Genomic DNA, 16,386 nt, shown 5'->3' with positions numbered 1-16,386 from the left:
TATTAGTAAATCTACCCTCTGTGGGACAGGTGCCACTCACTCTAAAAACCCCCGTTAACCCTCACACATGGGGAGCCACAGACACTCATGGGAAGGACCATCGAATAAACACTCGATGGATTCTTCCTTCTTTTAACAGTCGGTCCACAATGGACCAGATTTGTTCCTTTTGCAGAAACCTACCAGCAGGAGAGATCACACCACATGAGACCGATAAAGCCTTCTACCGCTGCTATCATTAGTTCTCACCATCCTATGAGAACATGAAGTGACAACAGAACTGAAGAGTTATACTGGTTTGTTTTTTTTTTTCCACATTGGTTGTTTGCATGTGTTTTATCTTAAAAATGTCATGATCCTAATAATTTTGTAAAAACCTACCACAAACATTGTGTTTGTGTTCCCCTACTCCCAAAATTACTTGTATTAAGGATTGTTAACTTGTTTGTGTAGTTTTCCTGAGATGTATTGTTAGTTTAATTATTGCCAAGTTTATTTTGTCTTTTTAAATATCTAAACTCAACCAAATATAACCTGGGAGTTAGTACAAGTATTCATGCATATTTGAAATCATACAAATATGTATTATATACATTAGCCTTCTGCCTTGAGAGGCATTGAATTTCATATTTGGTTAAATTTAACAAATAGAACTAAATTTAAGAAAACCTTTTACCAGCTCCCAAGTAACTCAATGTTTTTTGATATATAATTTCAAGTACTTGTGTATGTTTGTAACGTTATTAATGTTAAAAAATTGGATTGTAGCTATTGAAATCCTATTATGTCCCCTATGACTACTCAAGGGGTGGAGAGAGTAGCTAATACAAATTAGCTTACTATTTTATTATAAAGTTGGGTGTTTTTGAGAGAGGAGGATTGTGGTGCATTGGGGCTGCCTCTTCCTTTCCTTTACTCTTCTGTCTTCCTGTCCACTGTTCGAGAAGCACCACCCACAAAGAAGATTCACAGAGAACAAAAATCATTGACTGCATAAATCACGGGGTGGTGTCAGAGACTGGAACAGGTAATGATTTCTGCATTCTAAGAGACTTCTGCAGGCTTTTAACTTTCTGATGGGCAACTGGGCCCATCCCCCTCCTCCAGTGCAGAAGATGTCAAGCCCCGAGAAGGCAGGAAGAGCCGAGTTTACCACGCCCTCCACATGAACTCCGCACTAAAAACGGGGACACCACCCTATGAAAACCACTCCCCGCCTTGGGGGAGGTGCAAAGGATATGGATATTGACTGGTGACTTTGGGGGTTTGGGGGGGATTTTTCCTTCTTCTCCCCCCACCGCCTGCGGATCCAGACCATTCCTTTTACATGGCTGGATCCAGTGGGTGGTGACTATATACGTTTTTACCACTCTCATCTTTTCTTTTTTCTTGCTCTCCCTTACTCTTACCCTGTCATTCTCTCCCCTATGCATTTTTCTCCTCCCCCAAAATGTTCTCCTTGTTATATGACAGCCCCCAAAATGCTGGCATACCTGTTGATACAGAATTGTTAAAATAAACCTTGTCAATATGTTTTCAGACACCAATTATTTAGTGTCATTTCACTTTAATCCACCCCAAGGGAATTATTGATAAAACCTGAGCTATCCCCCCTGCCTTTTTCCTGGTCACTGCTGTCCCTGTGATGTCACTGCTGTGACTGTGATGTCACTGCTGTGACTGTGATGTCACTGATGTCCCTGTGATTTCATTGCTGTCCCTGTGACGTCACCACTGTCCCTTTGATGTCACTGCTGTCCCTGTGATGTCACTGCTGTGCCTGTGATGTAACTGCTGTACCGTTGATGTCACGGATGTCCCTTTGATGTAATTGCTGTCTCTGTGATGTCACCACTGTCTCTGTGATGTCACTGCTGTCCCTGTGACATCACTGTTGTCTTTTGTGATGTCACTGCTGTCTTTGTGATGTCACCTCTGTCTCTGTGATGTCATTGATGTCTCTGTGATGTCACTGTTGTCCCTGTGACATCACTGCTGTCCCTGTGATGTCACTGTTGTCTTTGTGATGTCACCAGTGTCTCTGTGATGTCACTGCTGTCGCTGTGATGTCACCGATGTCCCTGTGATGTCACCAAAGTCTCTGTGATGTCACCAATGTCTCTGTGATGTCACCATTGACTTTGTGATGTCACCGCTGTCCCTGTGACGTCACTGTTGTCTCTGTGATGTCACTGATTTCCCTGTGATATCACCTCTGTCATTGTGATGTCACCGCTGTCTCTGTGATGTCACTGCTTTTATTGTGATGTCACTGCTGTCCCTGTGATGTCACCGATGTCTCTGTGATGTCATTGATGTCCCTGTGATGTCACTGCTCTCTTTGTGATTTCACCGCTTTCTCTGTGATGTCACCAATTTCCCTGTGATGTCACTGCTGTCTCTGTGATGTCATTACTATCTCTGTGATGTCACCGCTGTAGCTGTGATGTCACTACTGACCCTGTGATGTCACTGCTGTCCCTGTGACATCACCGTTGTCTTTGTGATGTCGCTGATGTCTCTGTGATGTCATGGATGTCTTTGTGATGTCACTGCTGTCCCTGTGATGTCACCAATGTCTCTGTGATGTCACCGATGTCCCTGTGATGTCACCACTGTCTCTGTGATGTCACTGCTGTTTCTGTGATGTCACCGATGTCCCTGTGATGTCACCACTGCCTCTGTGATTTCACTGCTGTCCCTTTGATGTCACCGATGTCCCTGTGATGTCACTGCTGTCCCTGTGATGTCACCACTGTCCCTGTGATGTCACTGCTAATATTGTGATGTCACCGCTCTCCCTGTGATATCACCGCTGTCTCTGTGATGTCACTGCTGTCCCTGTGATGTCACCGGTGTCTCTGTGATGTCACCAATGTCTCTGTGATGTCACTGCTGTCCCTGTGATGTCACCGGTGTCTCTGTGATGTCACCGATATCTCTGTGATGTCACTGCTGTCCCTGTGATGTCACTGCTCTGCCTGTGATGTCAGCGATGTCTCTTCAACCAGACTGCACCCACCACTTTTCAGTCAGACTGTGACCACCACTCTCAACCAGACTGCAGATCACCACTCTCGACCCAACTGCAACCACCACTCTTGGCCAGACTGCACCACCACTCTCACCAACAGGGTTTTTTTCCCCTCTCCCTTTCCTTTGGGCCCAGGGGGCCCAACAAACACCACTCTGTTCATGCCCCAGGGTGCTGGGTTATACATTTGGGTTTGGTGGGTTAAAACCAACTGTTTGTCTGTATAACCGTAGTTATTGTGTTATTTTATTAAATTGTTATTCTGATTTATAATCTCTCTTTTGGGTTGAGTTCATTTCCCCTCCTGGTTTACCTTTAAACCAGCACAATCAGACTGCTGAAATTACCGGGGTATTACTCTGCTCCCCATTGGTGGCAAAATCCTGGCAAGAATACTCTTGAACAGACTAACACCTGCTTTAGTAGAATTCTCCCTGAAAACCAATGTGGTTTCAGAGCCAACAGGAGCCCCACAGACATGGGATTTGTTCTCAGACAACTGCAAGAGAAGTGTAGGGAACAGAACAAAGGTCTCTATGGAACCTTTGTTGACCTCACCAAGGCTTTTGACACTGTGAGCAGGAAAGGTCTGTGGCAGATTTTGGAACGTTTAGGTTGTCCCCCCAGGTTCCTTAAAATGATCATCTCACTCCATGAGGATCAGCACAGCCAAGTCAGATATGGCAATGCACTTTCTGAACCCTTTCTAATAACCAGTGGTGTGAAACAAGGCTGCGTTCTCGCACCAACCCTATTCACAATCTTTTTCAGCAGGATGCTCCAAAGGGCCACGGCAGACCTCGATGATCAGGAGGGGATCTACATCCGATACCGTACTGATGGAAGCCCTTTCAACCTAAGGCGACTGAAGGCCCACACCAAGACCTTAAACCATCTTGTCCAGGAGCTGCTTTATGCTGATGACGCCGCCCTTGTCGCCCACACAGAAGCAGCTCTGCAGCGTTTAACATCCTGCTTTGCTGAGGCTGCTGAGCTCTTTGGGCTGGAAGTCAGCTTAAAGAAAACAGAAGTTCTCTATCAACCTGCACCTCAGGAAGTCTTCCATCATCCCCACATCACCATTGGCCAATCAGAGCTCAAATCAGTCCAGCAATCTAATTACCTAGGGAGCCTCATCTCCTCGGATGGTGAGATTGACGGAGAGATGGACAACAGGTTAGCAAAGGCATAGAGAGCTTTTGGAAAACTCCATAAAAGAGTTTGGCATAATAAACACTTGAAGGAAAGCACAAAGATCACTGTTTACAGAGCCATTGTGCTGTCTACTCTCTCATATGGGTCCGAATCATGGGTCATCTACAGCGACCACCTGCGACTCCTGGAACGCTTCCATCAATGCTGCCTCCGTACAATCCTAAACATCCACTGGTCAGATGATGGGACCAATCCATCTGTTCTAGAACAGGCAGCAGTCACAAGTATTGAGGCCATGTTGCTGAGAACACAGCTGTGCTGGGCAGGGCACGTCTCCAGGATGAAGGACCAACTACCCCCTCCCTAAGATCGTGCTCTGTGGTGAACTTGCCACCGGCTGCCGCAAGAGAGGAGCCCCGAAGAGGAGATACAAGGACTGCCTGGAACAACATCTCAGCCTTGGCCACATTGATCTTCATCACTGGTCTACTCTGGCCTCCAGTCAGGAGGTCTGGAGACACCCCATCTCTAACGCTGCTGCTTCCTTTGAGAACGCAGCAGGATCAGCATCGAGGAGAAAAGACAACGCAGAAAGAACCGTGTCCTGTCCATCCCATCCAAGGAGTCTTTCTGCTCTGCCTTTTGCAACTGGACGTGTTGTCATGGTTTGAGATAGTCCCATAATCCAATTCCCTAGCTCCAATCCCCCCTTCCACATCTCAACTTAATGTGAGATGGTTTTTTTTCCAGACAAAACACACCAGACTCAAAGTGGGGGAAAGGGAATATATTACAATGACTGTACGAATAAATATAACATCACATTATACACACAATCACAACTATCTCTACCATGACATATAGTATTTACAATGATCAGATCTCTTCTCCCCTCCAAATAAAAGTCCAGGAGGGAAAGAAGGACAGATCCCTTCCAGTCCTTAAGCAGCAGCACCTTCTGAGGCAGCAGTCTGTCTGTCTTCTCCACATGCAGCAGCTGATAGCTGGCTTTCTGCCAGCACTCACATGGGAGATATCCAAACTCTCCCTTGGCCCCCTTGACGCAGGCAAAGGGGTCTTCCGTGGGCTTCGTAACCCCAGACAAGGTCGTTTCACCACGTCATATCACGAGACACAGGGGGGTGTTTGTGACGGTCTGGTATCTCTTGCAGGGCCTCTGTGCCCTGTCTCTCAGGCTGCCACCGTGGCAGCAGTGCAAGGGGGAGCCAAGGTCAACTCCCCCTGCATTCCATCTGGCCGTCCCAGTCCAGGTCCAGGACGCTCTTTTGAGCTTCTTAGCTCCTCTCTCTCCGGTGCTGCATGTCTAAAACTTTTCTCCTTAATAGGAGTCCATGTCCCTCTTCTCCAAGAGGGTCTCCAAGGGAGTTTTGGGGAATCTGGTACAGTCTTACCCCAAACTCTGTGTCTCAGCTGCTGGCTCTCTTTCTCCTCCCTTTCCAGGAGTCTTCTCTGCGGTGCTGCATGTTGTTTCTGCTGCTCCTCTGGTTCAGGTCCTTATCTCTGGCTCTCTGCCACCGTTTCTCTGGTCAGCATCGGCTGCTGCTCTGCGTCCATGGAGAAAACATCTCCCGGCATAACTACAGGTACCTAGCCCAGCTTTATGCTGTTCCAGGTCCCTGCAGCCCCCCAGCCAAGGGCTGGGAGGCCCCAGAGGCCCCAAGGGGCTTAGAGCCCCTTCCTCGTGGCTCTACAACATGGCCACCTCTCCTACAACAACCAAAACTACAACTCATCTCTTCCGGTCTGGTTGTGATATGTTTACATTTTTGCAGGAGCGCCCATTGGGCAGAACTTCAAAATTTCCAAGGGTTTCCACCCCTTGGGGTCTACCACTTTTCTTTAGCCTCTGGGGGAAAACAAAGTCCAAACCACTACACTATGACTCAGTGCCGTCATCATTCTGCCAAGGATATCCTGATGAACCCGTCTGTCACCGCAGTGTCAGGTGATAGCCCTGACCAAAAGGGGACAGGGGGAGGTGCAGAACAACTGTCCATAAGTGTCCCTTGGCTCAGGGGATATGCAGGGCAGCAGGGATCCGTGCTGGTCCCCTTTCCTCCTTTCCCCTTCCAGGTGACACTGACCAAGGCCCCAGCACCTGCTGCCACGAGCTGTACACAGCTCCCCTGATGTTCAAGGTCTGACAAGCTTAATCAAACAGCTCCCACCAGAGGTTTGGTCTGATCCCCCTGATCTGAGGGGAAACCGTGTCTATGGAGGAGGAAGGCATGCTTTCTGCACCTCCTTTTTGTACCTCATCAAAACCACTTCAAGATTTGGACAAAAATCAAAGGATAAGCGACCAAGAAGGCTCCTGATAGCCTTAAACAAAGCAGATGTTGGATCCTGATTGCTCCCTTTGGGCTAGAATAGTCCCATTCCCTGTCAGAAAACTGCCTGAAGCCAGACACAGTCCCATGGAGAGCTCAGCCCTGCACTTGGCCACTGGAGCTGTTCTACAGCTCACGCTGCCTGACAGGGTGGCAACAGAGCCCCTCTGCTCCCTGTAGCTCAAAGCTAGTGGGCTCTGGGCACAAAGGGGTGAGGTCAGGAATGGGCGGGGGAATCCAGAGCAAGGGGCTACGGGGATCGTGTCGCTACTCTGAAGGGGACCTTCCATGGGCAGTCAACGGTATTTATTTCGGAGCGGGCCGTAGGGGTGCGTGGGGAGAGCTCTCGACTCTGCAGTTCCTCACCTGTCTGACAGGGCATCTTGGGAGGCACTGGAGTTCCCCCAGCTGCTCCAGATCCATAGCACTGAGATTTCCTCCTTTCCTTCCCTTCTTCCCTCCCCAGGGTCTCCTGTGGTGTTCTTCTGGCATTGGGTGTAGCAGGAGCCACCCCCAGGGCTCTGCATGGGGCAGGCTGGGTTGTGGCAGTCTGAAAATGTGTAATTAATAAGGAAATTGTAGATTTTGCATATAAGTTGTTGTATTGTATTGTACTGGGCGTATGTTCTGTCCTTTCATTGGTTGATACTTGACGCAGTACCGTATAGGGTTATGTTCAGCCCCTATCTCCTAGGATTGGTTGTAATTTGCATGCTCCGCCTAAACCCCATCTTCTGTTCCAGTGCCTTCCTTACCCACGTTATTTAAGGCTGGAGCCATTTTGCGCAGTGCTTTTTGTGCCCTTTTGTTCCTCCCTTTAAGCAGTTCAGTTGCCCCGCTACTTTTATAACAAAATCGCCTTACCAGCTGCACCCAGAAAAGTTGGGGAGGTCTTTATTCAAGCGCTGACCTCCGCACTGGGTGGTACCTGCTACTCCTCAGGTGATTGGACAGAGCCATTCGTTGGTGTGAGTTTGGCATTCCCCACCCAAACTGCTACAGGAGTGCCAAGCTATTCTGAGGAATGGGGAGTTGTTACGAAGACTTGACCGGAGCCCTGCTTAGAGGGGCTGGGAGAGGTCCAGCAGCATGGAGTGAGCCTGGCCAGTGCAGAGGGGCCCCGAGCAGGAGATGAAATCTCTTGCAGAGAGGCGCCACTTGCCACAACAGCAAACGGGGAAACCTTCCTCTCCCTTCAGGTCAGAGGTAGAAGTGGATGTGATCAGTGGTGTTCAATCCCCCTGCAATGTGGAGGTGGAGATCCAAACAACCTATAAACAGACTGGCTCGAGCAAGGAAAGGCTGGGATGCTGCGACAATTATTGTGGCATGGTACTAAGGCAGGCCTGGTAAATCCAGATCAGATGCTCTGGCACCTCTGTTAGGAGGCAAAGGCATCCCAAGGGCTGGAGGCTTCTGCCCAGATGATGTCAGGAGGGGCTGCACTCACTGGTGTCTCTGAAGGTGTGAATCTCTCTGTGATTCTCCTGGTTCTTGTGCCATTTCCCAAACAACATGGGCAGGAGGAGGGCTTTGCTGTTGCTTGTGGGAGAAACCTGCCTCTGGCATTAGAGTGTTTTGAGAAAGTCCAGGTCAGACCTGCTTCATTTTCTAATGAGGGAAGTTGTCTTCCTCCATAGGCTGGAAAGGCCAGGAGCAAGTTACCATGTGTGTACATTCACATACTTTCCTTTTGCTGTGCACAGGGGCTTTGGTCCCGTGGAAATGCATGGGGCAGAGGACAGGGGACCTTGGGATCAGGTGGCAATCTTGGCTACTGGAATGTTTCAGGATTCTTGTCTGCAAGCTGCAGTTGAGTGCGTCGTATCACTACTGAACCAGAGATGCTCCCCTGCCACTCCCATCAAGTGGACTTGCTTTTGGGGGTCTTGTATTTCTTTCTTATTGTCTTTCACGAATCCAGGGAAGAATGTGTGCGATTTTCTGGTTCTTCCCCTCACCTAATCCCCTAGCTGCTTTTTGGAAGGCCTCTTGCAGAAGCTGATACTGAAGCAGTGCTTTCAGGGTTACCCAGGGACTCTGAGAAACTGGAGGGGGAGAGATCACAGATTCAGTGCTGCTTGTGGTCAGGGACTAACGGAATGGCAAGCAGCTGGCTCACTGGAGAGAGATATCCCATCTCTAGCTAAATGAAGCTAAATCTCTTATCCACCAACTTCTGATTCAAGTCCAGGCAGTTCTGTCTAGACTGGCCAATGGGGCTGATGATGCCTGAGACCAAATCTTCCTTCCTGGGGCATTTCAAAAGAGCCAGCCATACTGAAATCAGGAGCTTTTCTACATGTGCTTGATGAACTCAGCTGCCTCAACATCTGTAAGTTTTCTTTTTTCAGACCTCATTGACGATGTGCATGGTGACCTCCTGGGATCCCATGGCAAAATGAACCTTCTTTGCACCTGCGAGTGTAGCATCTTCACCTTGCATTCCCTTCCTGGAGCAGTAGGTGCTGGCACAGCAGCCATTCATCTCCAAGGAGTCCCCAGGGTTGTGAGGGGGGATGAAGCTAGGTGGACAGCAGATCGCAGTCAGAGGCCATGGAACAGGTTGGACATGAGCTTGGGGAGACCAAGTGAAGTTCATCCCATATTAAAAACCTTATGGCCCATGAGGAGACAGCGAATCTCCCTCTGGAGAGCCTAGGTCAGGAATATACCCGCATCCATCATCGTAACGTCTCTGCATCTTGTTTGCAGACAAACCTCCTGTTAAAACTACCAGAGCTTCCAAGCTGACTGCAGGCAGCAGTTGTAGAGCCCACGGCACCAGCTCCTAGGTCAGCAAGGAGTGCCTTTCAGATGCTGTCTCTTTCCCTTGTAGATCTCTTTGTGCTGCCCCAGTCTTTCTGATCTGCCTCATCCTTGACTTCTCCACCCTGCTCCCTGCCATTGCTTGAGAAGGAGTTATCTGCAATGCCTTTGGGCACCGGGAGCCCAGAGACTGAAGCTTTCCAGCAAGAGCCCCAGACCTGTACAGCAGCTGTAAATTTCCCTTGTAAGAGCACTATCATCTTTCAGCCCAGTGTTTATTTAGCCCCCTTGTCTATGTTGTACAATGGGGCTGCTTCAGAGAGCCCCTGTGGTCCTTCCACCTCTCTCTGCCTGGCCTGGCTGTCCTCAGGGCATCTTGCCAAGCTCTCATGTGGTGCTGCTGACCCCTGGACTGGTGTCATATATCTTTTCTAGAAGATGATTTTTTTCAGCAAACGCCCTGTGGAGGACAGCAAAGCTGCAGAGATGAGCCCACATGTCAGGAGAGAGCCTGGCTGTCCCAAGAGCTGGTGCTGATGGGGGCCAAAACTGCCCCTGGTCTCCCCCCATCCCAGTCAGCAGTGGGATATCAGGATTGAACTGTGAAGTTTGTTAACTCCTCGGCAGCATCCCTGTGGGGTGGGGAAGACAGGGCAGGGGAGCGGCTGGATGGTGAGAGAAGGGCTTCCAGGTGTTCTGGAGGAGATGTAGCAAAGCCATGGGGGCCATGTGCTGCTGCAGCCCAGCCTTCCTGGGTGCACTTCAGGAAAAGTGTTCTAAGAAAGACCTTCCCTCAAAGCAATGGCCTTGGGTTTTCTGGCTGCTTTTCCCAGAGGAAGCAGCATGTCAGCAAAGGAATCAAAGCTCAGGGGATTTCCAGTGAGAAGGACACTGGGAGGAGTTGGGTATGTATTCTTCCATCCCATAAAATGAGAAAAAATGGGCCGGAGTGAGAGGTGAGGGATTTCCAAAGTCTGCTCATCTCTGATGTCTCCCCTCCCTGGCATGGAGGGATCCAGTGCCTCCGGTGCAGACCCGAAAGCTGTGCTGCACATCCTGAAGGTGATTGTCCTGCTTCTGGTCAGGGCAGTGTTAATTTTGGCAGTATCCAGGAGGGGGCACAGCCAGGACATAGAGGTTATTCCTCATTTTGTCAAGGATGGGGGAAGGGGTCTCTTCCAGGTTGTGTGCGTGGTGGCAAAGTTGGGCACCAACTGGTGAGCAATCATGTGTGAGTCATTTGCCTCCCTTGTACACTCTGTTATTAGTATTGTTTCTGTTACTGTTCTGTTGCTGCACTGTTTTCTTCTTTCATTGCCATTTCCAGTAAGTTGTTCTTATCTCAGCCTGCGATCTTTACCTTTTGTGCCTCCAATTCTCCCATCCAGCCTGCCTCAGGATGGAGGGGGAGTGGGAAGGAAAGGAGGAGTGGGAAGGGAGCGAGTGGCGCACAATTTGCATGGTTTCAGTGAGAACACTAAATTATGGAACACCCGTCTTAAACACATCATCGTGGCTGGGCTTCTCGAACGAAGATTTAAGAAGGCTCTATCCACATTTGTTACAAGCACTCGGGTGGCTTAGGAGGCCAATGCGAGATAGACATATCCGATTGCAAAAGGCACAGCAGAAAGACTCCCTAGGTGGTATATTCTGCAAGACATGATTCTTTCTCCCTTGTCTTTTCTCCTCGAGAGGGATTCTGCGTGCGTTCTCAAAGGAAACAGCAGCGTTACAGATGGTGTGTCTCCAGGCCTCCCGATTTGAGGCCAGAGTAGACCAGTTCTGTTGATTGATATGGCCGAGGCTGAGATGTTTGTAGCTATAATTGTCTACAACATGGAATAAATAATTCTGATTACAGTATTTTAGTATTTCTTATTTTATTATTTTAATAATAGTTCTTATAACATTACTATCTATTGCTGAATATATATAACATGTAAGAATGTATTATAAAGTATTACTTCTCTCTATATTTCTATATTACATTTCTATATATATTTCTATATTTCTATATATACTTCTCTCTATATATATTCTATATTTCCATATATATGTCTATATTTCTAATGATATTTCTATATTATTATAACTCTCATCTACTTAGCTAAATCATTCACTCAGGTCTGAGAAGGCATGTCGAAAACAAGGATGCCTTGGCTAATAAACGCAGTGCTAGTCTTCCGTTCTGCTTGAGCCAGGGCCATAATCCAACGGCATCATTGCCAGAGTGCCCTGAATGCTTGTCTGACGTGAATCTCTGGGGCGTGGAAACCCTCCTCTTCTTCTCTGAAGGGCAGTAGTCTGTGTACTGCACAATCTCTACTTAATATTTGTTTTCTTAGCTTTAATATAATTGCTTCAACACTGCTTCCAAATACTGCACTATGTTTCTAGCTATAATTATCTACAACGTGGAATAAATAACTCTGCTTAAAGTATTTTAGTATTTCCTATTTTATTATTTTAATAATATTTATTATACTATTACTATCTATTGCTGAAGATATATAACATGAAAGAATGTATTATAAAATATTACTTCTATATATATTTCTATATTATAATTCTATATTTCTATCTATATTTCTATATAAATATTCTATATTTCTATATTATATTTCTATATTTCTATATTATATTTCTATATATATTTCTATATTTCTATATATATTTCTATATATATATATTCTATATTTCTATATGTATTTCTATATTTCTAATGATATTTCTATACTATTGTGACTATCATCTACTTAGCTAAATCATTCACTCAGGTCTGAGAAGGCGTATCGAAAACAAGGATGCCTTGGCTAATAAACGCAGTGCTAGTCTTCCGTTCTGCTTGAACCAGGGCCATAATCCAATGCCATCATTGCCAGAGTGCCCTGAATGCTTGTCTGACGTGAATCTCTGGGGCGTGGAAACCCTCCTCTTCTTCTCTGAAGGGTGGTAGTCTGTGTGCTGCCCAAACTGGCTGTGGCAATCATAGCCCCGCCATGTTGATCTTCTCTGCTCTCTCTGCCTCTGTCGGGTTTGCTCCCGAGCAGCCCGGAGCATGAGAGCCTGCTTGGAGCTGGCTTTGGAGGGCCCTGCAACTGCAGTGTTCACTAAGACTTGGTCACAACGTGGAGGACTTGTTCTCTCCCTCTTTCTCTTCCGCAGGGAGCGGTCATAGTCTGTGGACTGCACAAACCGGCTGCCAAGGTTGTAAGTTCCCCGCACAGATCTGCTTGGCTCCCTCTGCCTCAGCAAGGTTTGCTCCTGAGCAGCCCTGGGAGTGGGAGCCCACCGGCAGATCCTCTTGGAAGGCCTTGCAGCTGTGCTATCCCTAGGACCACGGTCACGACTTGGAGGACCAGTTCTTCTCTCTGAAGCGTCATCATAGTCTGTGGTGTCCCCAGAGCAGCTGCGGAGATCCCTGCCCCACACAGGGAATCTGCTCCGGGACCGCTCCCTGCCAGTGTCCTTCATGCCCTGCAAAGAGAGCTGTGGAGAGTTCCTGCCCTTTTCTCCTGAAAGGATCAGAGCAGTGGGGAACCCCTACAAGTTCTAGGACAGGACAGTTTGGGGCCTCCAAAAGCCTCTTTTGGAGGGCTACTAAGACCAAAAGGCCAGAGGCGCACAAAAGGGATGGATCCAGGTGGGTTGCTTTGAGAGGGAGCAGCGTTGTGGTTGTGAAGAAAGGTGCGGTGTGTGAGGGACAAAAGAGAAATGCTGAGATCCCAGAAAGAAATCCACTATTCCTCTGATGCCCTGACCCATGACCCCAAAGTTACCTTAGTCCTACCAGTCAGAGCCTGTGGTCCAACAGAGCCCGCCTGCTTGCTGCTGGCCACACACTGACTGAGGAAGGAAGGGGCATGTGATGGTGCCAGTGAGGAAGAAGCCCTTTCTCCAATTCTCAGATCAGAGCATCTGGAGAAAAACAAAAGAGTGATCTCAGTTTAGAGCTGTTGTTGCAACCTCCTCTGGGGTTCAGTCATTTTCTCAGAGAGGCTTCTATGACAGAGAGAAGACTTAACCAAGGACACTAATGGGAAACTCAGCTAGGGTCTTCCCACCAAGTTTGCCTCTGTCCCAACAAAAACCTCATCTCTATACCTCCCACAGCCTCCATTTCAGAAATTCACAGACTTGTTTGGGTTGCAAGGGACCTTTAACTTTATCTTGTTCCACCCCGCTGTGGTGGGCAGGAACATCCTCCACTATTCCAAGGTTTCTCCAAGCCCTGTCCAACCTGGCCTTGAACACTTCCAGGGATGGGGCCCCCACAGATGCTGTGGCAACCTGTGCCAGTGTCTCAGCACCCTTACAGCAAAGAATTCCTTCCCAATATCTAATGTAAACCTGCCCTCTGTTAGCTGAAAACTGATAGCCTTCATCCTGTCACTACATTCCCTGACAAATGGTGCCTCCCCATCTTTCCTGGAGCTCCTCTTTAAGTCCTCTTATCTACAAGAGTCAACATCAGAGACCAGGCAAGTAGCAGATTCCATCCGGGCCGCAGCCTGAAGCCCAGTAAAGGACAGACACGGAGTAGTTCAGATTTGACAGCACTGAATGATGCAGGTAGTAATTTCATTTGATGAGAAAAACACTCCGGAAGGTGAGAAGCACAACTGCAAATGAGGAAAAGGAAATGTATTCTGAACCTATTTGAATCCTGGTTATTACCTGGCATAGAACAGCAGGTAGGCTTGCTGCCTGAGAACTGTGTCAATGGAACGCAGCTGCACAGATTCATCGTCCATCCGGTACCACAATCCATTGCTGGCCTGTAAAAAAAAGGCAAGGATCTCTCCATGGTTTCTCTCCAAAAACACAGGTAGGAAACTGCCAAACCGAGAGCATGTCAAAACAAATGCAGTCCAGCCACTAAGGAGGCCTTCTGCCCCAAAACTTTGGCTGTCAGTAACACTGACAGGAAAGTTTATCTTCCCCAGCACACATTTTTCCCCATTGGGAAGGAAGTTGCTCTTTTGCCTTTGTGTAGCAGAAATAGTGTCCTCCATGACAGCTGACACCACTGTGCACCAGGACAGCATATAAGGAGTAGAGGAGTGCTTCTCCATCTGCCTGAGACATGTATGGGCGAAGATCCAAGTACTCCGGATACTCTACAACCTATGGAGAGACCAAGAGGGCTCAGAAATGACCCTGGTCTGTGACATGAAAGAGCCTACCAAGTGCAGGGGCCAGTCCAGGGGTATCAATCCATCTCTAGGGCTCATGAGCACTTGGTTTTCCATAAAGCAACATAAAATCGTTTGGGTGGCAGGAAACCCTTCTCAGTCAAAGCAGCCCTATCAGAGCACAGTGCTTGCCTGTCTTCCCACAGGAACTTTCCACTCCCCAGAAGGGACCCCAAAAAACCCAACACAAGCAGCTTGTGACAAGCATACTGCTTTAGGAAATCTGCTTCTTGAAGAGAAAGCTGCACACCAATAGTGTACACACCTTGCTGATCTTGCCACCAGTGAAGCAGTCAAACCTCTTCAGACACACAGTGAGAACCTTGGGTGCACAGTGGACAGTGAACCTCTTAGTGGCGGCAACATTCTTCTCACACCTTGAAACCAAGCACAGAGCACAGCGCTGAAATGCACCCTATCTTCCACCAAGGCAGTCAGACAACCTTTCTTGTCTCGGGCATCCTTATGCTATTTTAAGGCAATTTGGTGCCATATTTAAAACAAACAAACAAACAAACAAACAAACAAAGAAAAAACCCCAACCCCCCTCCCCCAAAAAACCAGACAAACAAAACTGTGTCTCATCAGTGTGCAGTAAACTTCCAGGAGAAGATGACTTCTGCTCAATGACTTGTAGCCCCCTCACACAGAGTCTAGTGTTAATATGTTGTTCGTAATCATCTTACTTGCTACATTTAAAGCAGTTTTCACCATCCAGGTGCTCAGGTGTTACAAAGTCCTCCAGAGCTGCAGTGAGGGATGAGGCTGCCTGGAGAATTGAGAAATCGGTGCACTGAGCTACAGCAAATGCCCTGGCCCAAACATTTTCCAGGAGCTGACAAGAAAACCCCTGTAGCTGATGCTGAGGAGACCCGCCATGAATCTGCAAGCTGTATCCAGAAGGAGCCAGAAAGAGAGTGTGGTGCTGAACATTTCCCCTGTCCCAGAGGTTCTCAGGGGCAATCAGGGGCTCCCTCTCTCTATCACCTGCCATTGAGCTACTGATGTTATTATGTAGGGTCATCAGTAGTGAAAACAATCCAACCCATCAGCCTGGAAGCCAGACAGGTGTTGAAGGAGGGCAAAGGAAAGAAGGATGAGGATATGTCAAGGGTGCAGAGCGCATAATGGGTGCTTGTCCAGCTTCAAGCCAGCACCTACAGAGAGACCAGTGCCATGGCCTCTGCAGGAGGACAACATCCGTTCCCCTTCCCATCCACGACCAAGACCTCTTGTGTTCACAGGATATGCTTTCAGGACAAATGTGTTGACTCGGAAAAGCCTTGCCATGTCTTGAAGCACAACTGCAAAACCTCTTACTTTGATATCCAAGGGGACATCCAGGAAGGCCTCATAGGAATCAGAAATGGCTTTGCAGCTGAAGCAGATGACTGGAAGGAAAAATCAAAATGCCGAGCAATGGTGAGCGGAACGATGGTACTGCTTTGTGCTCCTTGTACCTGTCCTGCTAGTCCCAGGGCCAGCTGTTGGGCACAGGCAGACAGAAGGGCACAGGCAGTGCCAAGGAGAGCAGTTGTTGTAGAAACATACCTCTGGATCTCAGAAAGCCTCCAAATATTTGATGGACAATGGTAGTAGATTGAGATGATATGTCCAAGCTGGAAACAAGTAGTAAGGCAGAGCATTACTTCCTCCAAGCCCCGGCTGTAGGTTTTCCTTGATGAGGCCACATCAAGGAGTCCAAAGGGCTCCGAACTTTGTAAAGGTAACTTGCTTGTGCTTACTCGTTGCTTGCACTCAGACAAGCTCTCTGCATGACATTGACAGTACAGCATAAGAAGTCATGGGCATCTTCCTCCCTGCCAAGCTGAAAATGTCCTCCTATGACTAAGAAACAGGAAGTTAGTAGTTGTCTCCT

At 48.0% G+C, this 16,386-nt stretch overlaps 1 protein-coding gene across 1 annotated transcript; it reads right to left on the bottom strand.

The window, feature by feature from the left end:
• Positions 1-8,890: 8,890 nt before the first annotated feature.
• Positions 8,891-15,766, bottom strand: LOC127463483 (ubiquitin carboxyl-terminal hydrolase 42-like). The gene is made up of 8 exons (XM_051772951.1): positions 15,669-15,766; positions 15,194-15,276; positions 14,773-14,884; positions 14,299-14,439; positions 13,990-14,090; positions 13,092-13,230; positions 12,218-12,789; positions 8,891-9,065 (listed from the first exon to the last, which is right to left on the bottom strand). Exons 1-8 carry the CDS (start codon positions 15,705-15,707, stop codon positions 8,891-8,893), a joined length of 1,362 nt encoding a protein of 453 aa, XP_051628911.1. The 5' UTR covers positions 15,708-15,766.
• Between the last annotated feature and the right edge of the window lie 620 nt (positions 15,767-16,386).

This window comes from Manacus candei, unplaced genomic scaffold, assembly GCF_025592945.1.
Source record: "Manacus candei isolate 608988 ecotype Guabito, Panama unplaced genomic scaffold, ASM2559294v1 h1tg000162l, whole genome shotgun sequence".
Taxonomy (NCBI): domain Eukaryota; kingdom Metazoa; phylum Chordata; class Aves; order Passeriformes; family Pipridae; genus Manacus; species Manacus candei.
Note: the sequence above shows the minus strand (reverse complement) of the source record. Positions and strands in the feature narration are given on the sequence as shown.